General features: G+C 44.5%; 1 protein-coding gene across 1 annotated transcript; it reads right to left on the reverse strand.

The window, feature by feature from the left end:
• Positions 1-125: 125 nt before the first annotated feature.
• nol7 (nucleolar protein 7) lies at positions 126-1,872 on the reverse strand. The gene is made up of 7 exons (XM_052087548.1): positions 1,659-1,872; positions 1,318-1,378; positions 1,195-1,244; positions 1,030-1,122; positions 794-915; positions 541-618; positions 126-479 (listed from the first exon to the last, which is right to left on the reverse strand). The coding sequence occupies exons 1-7, from the start codon at positions 1,838-1,840 to the stop codon at positions 409-411; spliced, it is 657 nt and encodes a 218-aa protein (XP_051943508.1). The 5' UTR covers positions 1,841-1,872; the 3' UTR covers positions 126-408.
• Positions 1,873-10,294: the final 8,422 nt, after the last annotated feature.

Raw genomic sequence — 10,294 nt, forward strand, 5'->3', positions numbered from 1 at the left:
ATGCACAGACACTTGCTGGCGACCAGTCTCTTGCTCTTCATGTCATTCCAAGGATTACACCACTTGTCTCATTCAAAAGCAGCCGAGAGGTGCCAGTGCTTCTGCGAGCCAAATGACAGGAGCAATCGAGGAAAAACGATTTTAATCGCAACATAAAAAGGTATGTCCAAAGATAACGTGACAAATTACCCACAATTCCATGCCATTGGCAACTTGTCCCAATGACATGTGGGCAGAAGACCGGGTGCCATGGCAACACTGTCCTCGCGCAAAATAATACTTGTCCGTGATTGGTCCTCACTCAAGATGGAAAGTGGACAACATTTAGTCTCAGGGTGGACTCGCTTTCAACGGACAACAGCGTTTGGCATCCAGGCACGGCGAGTGGGCATCTTTGCAACGGTCCGATCAGCTAGAGGGAACATGTTTGTGTATCCAGCGTCGCTTCAGGTTCTCCGCTTTGATCTTTTGCTCGGGAGCTGACGGAAGAAAACATGTTACAAAAACAAATCCCAAAAGGGTTTTTGTTTTTTGCCTTACCCCAATTGCTCTTGACAAAGCAAAAGGCTGCGCCTTTGGTCCTTGACGTCTTATTTTGAAGGGACAGCATCTCGTTAGCTGACAAGAAGACAAAGGATAGCATAATTGGATGGTTTTGTTCATGCGTACCTTCACTGCTTTTGCAGCGATTCAAAATTGGATGCAACGGCCACTTTGAATCACGGATCATCCATTCCAAAGTTTACCACAAAGTGTAGCCTGCATGGAAAATTGAACTTGGCGTCAAGCTTACTGGTGGTACGGCAACTTCCCTCGCCATAAAGCCGCGAATGTAGGAAATCCTCGGCCGCCTTCTGCTGAGAAGACGCCAGTGTTAGAGGTTTCACTGTCGTCACTTTGTAGTTCCCCTTCAGCCTGAAAAGAAAACAAGAAAAATCTCTGCGACAATCAGTTCACCTAATAATTGGAAAGGGTAAATTCATCAACCACTTGTGGTTTCCAAAGTAACTGTGGCACTTTTTTCCGTACATTCTGGAGTGTTTCAGTTTTTCCTTCCGTGTTTTTTTCTCCTGATCTTCATCCTCATCTTGATGCTTCGCGTCAGCTTCTTGCTGGCTCTGCCTTTAGTTAGAAAGAAGAATAACATTATCGTCTGACTGTCTGAGAAAAGATGATCAAGTGGAGGAAACTTACCGCGACAAGTCGATTTCCTCCAGAAGTTTGGCAGAAAGCAGTTTTCTTTTCTGCCATGTGAAAGAAAGATTTATTATTCAAAAGTTAAAATAGTCAACTTACTCGACTTGAAATGAGAGGCACCTTCTGCTCCTGGAACAGTTCCAACCTCTTCTTCCTCTTCTCCTTCAGCAGGTCCTTCTCCCTGGAAGCACACAAGACCTCAAATCTCTCACGGCGCACTACAAACCTCAGAGACCAACCTGGCAAGTTGGCCTTCACTTGATCACGTTTTACTCCCAAGACCTTTAACATCGAACTTTAGCACCACATATTATTATTTCAGACACGTTCTTCACATCGGCAGTGGTGTAGTCAGAAGAAGTGAAAGCGTTATAATCAGAAACCTGCGTCCCTGTCAGACTGTTTGTTATTCTCCAGACACGGCTTAGCCTGGATGGCTAGCCTGCTAGCAGTTATCCTACCTTCTACCATTTTCCAGGGCCTGTTTGACGTTCCGGAGCGCCTGGGCCTTAGAATCCTCAAAGGTGACCTCATCGGGGGCCTCGTCGTCGCTCGAGCCTAATTCCAATCCCCAACTCTCCATGATCTCTTCACTGTCCGCTTTGGACAAGCTGTCTGTTACACCACGTTTTTTGGGCGCCATATTGGGGCGGTCCCAAACTGGAAAGGTAGTGTGACGTACGTTCTTCGAAAAAGACACATTTCCGGTACACCGAAATATGTGTTTTTTTTAGATTGCTCACACGAAAGTAGAATCTTTCAAGGCGCTACTGGGTTCACAATTTTATTGTTACCGTTTAATAGATCAAAGCTGGCTGTTATTAGAGATGGGTTAAGGAAGTCATTTGAAACTTTTGACGCCTTTGCCATATTGATTTGGAAAAAGAGTCAACGCCTTATATAAAATAGACTACAAAGGTGACATCTGGTGGTCAGTTGTGTTCATAGCAGCTAAAATCCTCAAAGTGATTTCCATTCATCCATCCATTTTCTAATCGTTTATCCACACGAGGGTCGCAGGCGCACTGGAGCCTATCCCAGCTGTCTTTGGGCAGTAGGTGTAGTACCCCCAAAATGGTTGCCAGCCAATCGCAAGGCACACATATACGAACAACCATTATCACTCACAATCACACCTCAAAATGATTTCCAACCATCCATCTGAATCGCTTTATCTTCACAAGCGTCGCGGGTCATGTTTTTGGAATACAAATACATTCTGTCAAATGATCATCATGTACATGTGGAATTGTTACATTTTAACACTGTACCAGTATTATGGTTCAATGTTAATCAAGCATTTTCTCAACTGCTTATCCTCAAGATGGTCACGGGCGTGCTGGAACCTATTCCAGCTGCTTCGGGCACTAGGCGGGGTAAACCCCGAGCTGGTTGCCAGCCAGTCGCAGAACACACATAAGCAAACAACCATTGATACACACGCTCACACCTAAGGACGATTTAGAGTGATCAATTAACCAACGGTGCATGCTTTTGGAATGTGGGAGGAAACCAGAGTAGCCGGAGAAAACCCACACCGTCAAGGGGAGAATATAAATTACGCGCGCACACACACATACAACTTTATGTATATATATAAATATATAATTTTATATTTGCTATTACTATTACATATAGAACAGATGATTCACATTCGTTATACAATTAGAAGTCAAGTCAAGTCAACAGTATTTATAGAGCACTTTCAAACAGCCATCGCTGCATACAAAGTGCTGTACATGGAGCGATTTAACATACACAATAAACAGTAAGACGAAATGGTAATAAAGGCGGTAGAAAGCACCAAGCAGTAAAATCATGCTGAGTCGAACGCCAAAGAATACAAGTGAGTTTTGAGGAGGGCTTTAAAGATGGGCAGCGAGGAGGCTTGCCGAATGTTCAGTGGGAGGTCATTCCAGAGAGAGGGACCAGCAACAGAAAAGGCTCGATCCCCTCTGAGCCTCAGTTTAGTTCTTGGTACTTCTAACAAAGACTGGTCCACAGAACTGAGGCGCCGGGCAGGTGTGTAGGGGCGGATGAGCTCAGAGAGGTAAGGTGGCGCGAGATAATTTAGAGATTTGAAAACAAAGAGGAGGATCTTGAAAATAACTCTAAAATGAATGGGGAGCCAATGAAGGGATGCCAGAGTAGGAGTAGGAGTAGAAAACTAAGTGGAGCATTTTATTTGGCTATATGGTTATATATATGGTTATATGGCTAACAGCTATCACTCCGGACACACATGCCGAGTTGGAAGGCTTCCAACTCATACAGGAATGAAGGGAGTGGAAAGAGAAAAGGTGGGGGACTGGCTGTTTTTGTGAACGACAAATAGTGCAATCCGGGGCATATCACGATCAAAGACAAACTCTGCAGCCGGGACATTGAGCTGCTTGCCATTAGCCTCAGGCCCCATTATCTCCCGAGGGAATTCTCACACGTCATAGCTGTGACAGTGTACGTCCCCCCGCCGGCTAATGGTGATGCAGCGTGTGATGCCCTGATGACTGTCTTGAGCAGGCTGCAAACACAGTCCCCCCAACGCCCTGCTGGTCATCTCTGGGGACTTCAACCATGTCTCTCTGTCGTCCTCCCTTTCAACCTTCACGCAATATGTAACCTGTGCCACTAGAGACAATAATATTTTGGACTTGTTTTATGCCAATACCAAGGAGGCATATAAACCCTTCCCCTTCCCCCATCTTGGAAGAGCAGACCACAACTTGGTATTTCTCAAGCCTGTGTACAAACCCCTGGACTTGTCGAAAAACATGGACACCCTGATTAGGAAAGGACAGAGCCTCCTACTCAGGAAGCTGAGGTCTTTTGGGGTTCAGGGGTCGCTCCTTAAGACTTTCTATAACTCGGTGGTGGCTTCGGCCATCCATTATGGCATTGTCTGCTGGTCAGGCAGTATCTCAGCCCGGGACAGAAAGAGACTGGAGCGACTGGTCAGGAAGGCCAGTTCTGTCCTGGGTTGCTCCCTTGACACTCTGGAGGAGGTGGGCAACAGAAGGATGCTAACTAAGCTAAAAGCTATGATGGCCAATCCCTCCCACCCCCTCCAGCCCGCCCTGACAGCACTTGGTAGCTCCTTCAGCCAGAGACTGTTACACCCGCGCTGCAAGAAGAAGAGATACCGACGCTCGTTCCTACCGACTGCTGTCAGGCTGCTGAATAAAAATTCATTCATTCATTCATTCATCTTCCGAGCCGCTTGATCCTCACTAGGGTCGCGGGGGGTGCTGGAGCCTATCCCAGCCATCTTTGGGCAGTAGGCGGGGGACACCCTGAATCGGTTGCCAGCCAATCGCAGGGCACACAGAGACGAACAGCCATCCACGCACACATTCACACCTAGGGACAATTTTGAGCGTCCAATCAGCCTGCCACGCATGTTTTTGGAATGTGGGAGGAAACCGGAGCACCCGGAGAAAACCCACGCAGGCCCGGGGAGAACATGCAAACTCCACACAGGGAGGCCGGAGCTGGAATCGAACCCGGTACCTCTGCACTGTGAAGCCCACGTGCTAACCACTGGACTACCGGGCCGCCAAAACATGAGTCAGTGGTTCAAATTAGGTTTCAAAGGAGGGTTTCAAATCAGACTTCAGGTTTTAAATCGGGATTTCAAGCAAGGGTTTGAGTTGGAAATTAGTGTTTCAAGTTTTCCAGAGTTAAGGATTCAAATTATGTTTCTAAATCGGGTTTGAAGTCTGGCTTTGTGTTCCAAATTTAGGTTTAACCCTGGATAACCCACGGGGTCAAATTTGGCCCCTTATAAATTCTACTACTCAAATGCTGCCCTTAAATCCCAAAGGATCATATTTGGCCCTAATCCTAAAGTAGGATTAAAGCATTGAATATTTGAAAAAAAGTGAACATATAGCAGTCATTTAATGTATAATTCATCATTTTCCAAAGAAGAAAAAGGTTCTTGGGTTCTCCAGGGTTAAATCCAAGGTTCCGGTTTCAAGCCTGGCTTTGTCTTTCAAATGTAAGCGTGGCTTCCGTTTCTAAATTAGGTTTTCAAACCTGGGTTTGGGTTTCATATCTAGGTCTCAAGTGAGAGGTAGGGTTTTAAAATGGGGTATCAAGCTAGCGTTAGCGGTTCAACTTTGGTTTCAAGTGTGGCTTCGGGGTTTCAAAATCTGGTTTCAAGCCAGGGTTTGAGGTTTCAAAGTCAGGTCAAGTCATGGTAAGGAATTGAAGTGGCATTAAAAAGTCGATTTTTAATCCCAAATTTGGTTTTCAAATGATGGTTTCAAGCCATTTTCAGTTAGGTTTCAAGGTAGGGTTTCAAGCCAGTATTAGGGCTCCCAATTAGATTATAAAGCTTCATCCTCCGACTGTAAAGTCAGTCGCTGCGAATTGTAAGCGATGCAACAAATGTGTACAGGGAAGCCGTGAACACAACAAAACGAATACGAAGGAGTCCCCGACTCGGCCTGCGTCTGTTTTCCTTATCCAGGCGAGTGTTTGACGGGGCTGCCTGTTGCAAACGCATCTCATCAGGCGCGGCCCGAGCACGCAACAGGAAGCAGCTGTTGTGCTGAGTTGGCGTAGCCGCAGCAGCGGCGGGCCGGGCGCTTACATAACATCACGGGGGCGGGATTGGAGGGGGGAGGGGGGGAGTTGGGGAGACAAGTCGCTCCAGATGTAGCGCAGCTGCCGCCTCCGTCACCCCCTGACCTGCTTTTTCTTTTTCTCGTATTGTTATTTATTTTTTTTTGTCTCCTCGTCAACATCATGACAGCAACAGAGGCGCATGGCGAAAAGGGTCCACAGTTTTGCCGTTAAAAATAACCAACGGTCGGGTGGGAGCGGAGATGAAATAAACATGGCCAAGATGTTTGTTTTCAGGGGGGGGGCAATGGAAATGTAGTTGGTGAGTGTGACTCGCAGTCGAAAAGTTCCAAGTTGGAAGCTTGTTTTTTTGTTTCTTTTTCTTTTTTGCTGACTCACTCGTTATTTTACGACCGAGTCACATATTGGCCATAAATAGTCAAATATGACGTCAGTATAAGATGATTTTTAAAAAATGCATCATTACCTCACATTTAAAAAACTAAACAAATATAAACTAAAAAGTTACAATTCCGATTAATATTGCCCATTTGTTCATTAACATGTGAACTAAAGTGAAAATAGGGATTAACAATCCACACACTTTGGAGCCAAGAGTCAGGTTCAAGTTAAGTTTTATAATGAGGGTTTTAATGTCAGGTTTTAAAAGAGGGTTTCAAACCAGAGTTCCGGTTTCAAGGCAAGTGTTAGGAGGCTGAATTCTGTTTGAAAATAAGTCTTCAGACGTCAAAATGGGGTTTCGAGAAAAAAGTCACGATAGGATTTGGGCTATTTACAGTATGTATCCAAAATATTCTTAGCATTGCCTCTATACTGACTGCACATGCACACACACATGCACACACTCACTTACGTATGCAAGCAGATGAGTGAGAGCCAGCTGTGTTTCGGTGCCGCGGTTCTTCCTTTTTTCTTTCTCGTGTTTATGCACGTCTTTGTTTAAATATTAACCTGCGCACGTAAAATAAATCTTTAACATCATGAAAAATTTACAGTTTGTGCAAACGAGATTAAAAGATGCCCCCGGGGGAGGATTGTTTTCTCTCTCTCTCTCTCTCTCTCTCTCTCTCTCTCCCTCTCTCGCCCTCTCTCGCTCGCTCTGAAGAATCTCTGAACAAAAGAAACAAAAAGAAGAAGCGAAGGAAAACTTTCAAGGGCACAAGTCAACGTTACACACACACAAATGAGGAATGTGAACAAGGGTGTATCTCTCCCAGATTTTCAATGTGAAAACTTGGTTTCTTTATTTGTTTTGGGGGATTTTTTTTCGACGCTGGACAATTTGCGTTGAAAAAGTGAAAGAAGAAAAACGGAACAGTTGCCATTCGAACTTCCTAAATTATATTATTATTATATTATTCCTATTATGTTGTGGAGGAATCCTGGCTTTTTTTTTTTCATTTTAGTTTTTTTTCAGTGAGAAGGTCAAGGGGCTGGAAAGCAAGTTCTCAATGACAGGCCGCGGTGCGTCATGGCGACCCAAAATACCTCTGAAGCGCGGTGCATTGCATTTAGTGCTGACAGTACACATACTGTCACGAAATGTCTTCACAGTACACCATAATTTCACGTCATACAAATATAAAACATGACGTTTCTGGAAATGGCTAGTTTTCGGATGCGTTATTCCCAACATTGCTAGCAAAACACAAATAGGCTAAACAAAAGTTGTTTTGGCCATGAAAACCAACGTGAGTGAAGCGATCTGATGGCAGCGTAACTCTCGGTGAATCAATCACCAGTTTGACATGCCGCAATAAGATTGAAATATCAAAATGTATCTTGATTTCAAAAGTGTTGTGTTTCATTTGTTTTGCTAGCTACTTACCTGCACTTTAGCCGCCGTCTGTTCCCTCTGTTTCAAGATTTTGACATTGGTGGTGCTATTAAGAGTTCAATTAAGTCAGGGAAGTCCTCGCTGAAGGCCCCGACACGAAAAAAAAAAAAATCACGGCTCACCGCTGAATGTGCGACACATATTGGATGACTCTTGGCACGTTTGATACATTAACCACCAGGCAGTGACAGCTGCTTTTGACACTGCCAGCCATAAAGGTGTGTTGAAACTGTCAAACAGGATTATTAGTGGGTAGAAGAGTTTCTTTGCCGGTAATATGCTGTCAGAGAGCCCATAAAGAGCGCCCAAGTGGATGTCAGAGAAATCTGACTGCCGCTTGACCCCGGGCAGCCACAGGCAGGGACCTCAAATCCCGTTTGCTGAGCTCACAAGTGAAGAAAGTAAACAGATGTCTTGATTGAAAGCATGTGCCTTTAAAAGGACATTTGTCCTCTTCCTGATTGGATCAAGCCGGCGTGTGCTTCTTGTCAAACGTCCTGACATTGTCTGTTTACTCCTCGCTGAACCCTGAGGGCTCCTTTTTTTTTTTTTTTTGTCAAATGTCACAAACGGACGCAATCGAATGCAGCGTGCCAATCATCAAGAGACAATCAGTCCTTTTCTCCCAAAAAGTCCATCATTCTAAAAACAGTTGGGTTATTTCATTAACTCAATTTTTGGATTGTGTGTGTTGGGTCAAAATTTGAGATCATTTCTGATGCAAGTAACCAAATTCTTGGTTCAAATGAAACTTTTATTGTGTTACATGCCGGGAATGTTTTTGTTGGGTCAAAAATCAACCAATCAAATCTGACTGACGGCCATGACAGCCATCCACTTCCTGTTCACATGTCTACATGGTCAGCACTTTGGACATTTGGATGTTTTCTGAAAATGTGATTGTTTGGCAATACTTAGCAATACTTTAGTATTTAAATGGCAGCCAATTTTAATTCTACGGATGAATATAAACCTGATCAACAAATAGATACTTAGTTATTGCATCTTAATGGTCATATGAGAGGATGCAATTCATCCGAAATAATGTTGAATCGGATTAATCGGTCGACCTCAAACAGCGCCATAATCAAGGTCACGGTCATGTTTATTGTCAAATATGCTTTATGTATGACGTGCAGCATAGATGAAATTTCTTCCTCTCAATCCTCCTCAGTGCAAACATTCAAACATGCGGTGTATTAAACACATAGCTAAGGCAAGATAGCAGCTAATGTAATGTAATGTAAACAGTATAGACAATATAAACAATCTTCAGTCTTGAGTCTTGTCATGCTAACTTCCATCCATCCATCCATTTTAAAATCCGCTTTATCCTCACAAGGGCCGCGGGGGTTGCTGGGGCCCATCCCAGTCGTCTTCGGGCAGTAGGCAAGGGACACCCTGAACCGGTTGCCAGCCAATTGCAGGCCACACAGAGACGAACAACCATTCGCGCTCACACTCACACTTAGGGACAATTTGGAGTGTTCAATCAGAAATTGATTGCAAGCCATGCATTTTTTTGCAATGTGGGAGGAAACCGGAATACCCGGAGCAAACCCACGCAGGCCCTGGGGAAACATGCAAACTCCACACAGGGAGGCCGGAGCTGGAATTGAACCCGGTACCTCTGCACTGTGAGGTCGACGCGCTAACCACTTGTTCACCGGGCTGCCTCATGCTAACTTCAAGTTTTTAATCTTCTTCTCTTGCTAATGTTGAATTCAAGCTTTGCTGCTGATTGAAACAATGTCGCGTGAGGTGATGAATTTTCTGAGGCAAATCGTTGCTCAAACTCCCAAATTGTTAATCTTGCTTGGCATCCGTTGGAGGTGGCAGCAGAGTCACAACTTCTCAACGTCGTCTCCTCTTTGTGGTCTCTCAAGCAATGACGCATGTTTCAAGTCTCTTGAATGCTCGCCCTTTTTGGGTAAACGAAGACAACGATCCTCCGGGGTGCGATGGCGGCGACGATGCATCACGGCGTGGTCGTTAATGAACACATTTCGGAGTTTAATTGGCAGATTAGCCCGCAGGCTGAGGTGCATTCACGCTGAGTTAATACAAAAGTTCCTCGTCCTGCCCTGATGATGGCGGGGCGTGCCGAGGGGGCCTTGATGTGTGGGGACGGAAACTTCACGGGAATGTTTGATGGCAGGCAAACTTTGTCAATTAGGACGTAAACTCATTCCGAGTTGATCTGATGAAAAAAAAAGGGAAGCATCTCTGTGAACTTTTGACGCCGCTCCTCTCGAGTAAGATCAATATCAACAGAATAAAAAATTGTTGATTTGTGGTTTTTGTAGATATAGAACTAAGAAACATTTTGTGAGTGACACTTTACAACATAGCTCCAGTTGGCTTTTTTACATGGTGTCATTCTATTTTTTTAAATTAATATATTTATGTTTTGTGGTCACAACACACACTTTCTACCACTTACTACCACCCAAACCGCTATTAGCGCAAATCAAGTTGGATGCGGCTCTTATCCAGATTGCACATCTCATCAAAAAGAGTCCGCGGGTTTGAGTTTTGTCACTCGATCTGGCAGCACGTTTAAAAATCTCATCTAGCCCTCAACGTTCTCCTCGGCGCTCATGACACAACTTTGTGACTTAAAAAAAATATAAAAATCTATTTCAGCTTTCAAAGCGACAGCTTCCCAAGCGC

Source organism: Hippocampus zosterae, chromosome 15 (assembly GCF_025434085.1).
Source record: "Hippocampus zosterae strain Florida chromosome 15, ASM2543408v3, whole genome shotgun sequence".
Taxonomy (NCBI): domain Eukaryota; kingdom Metazoa; phylum Chordata; class Actinopteri; order Syngnathiformes; family Syngnathidae; genus Hippocampus; species Hippocampus zosterae.

What these genes read in the sequence shown, in the direction of transcription:
- nol7 (XM_052087548.1), bottom strand. Translation starts at nt 1,840, where the DNA reads ATGGCGCCCAAAAAACGTGGTGTAACAGACAGCTTGTCCAAAGCGGAC. An exon ending in AACTGTTCCAGGAGCAGAAG is followed by an intron (nt 1,245 to 1,317) that starts GTGCCTCTCATT and finishes TTCACATGGCAG; the next exon opens with AAAAGAAAACTGCTTTCTGC. An exon ending in GGGAAGTTGCCGTACCACCA is followed by an intron (nt 619 to 793) that starts GTAAGCTTGACG and finishes TCTTCTTGTCAG; the next exon opens with CTAACGAGATGCTGTCCCTT.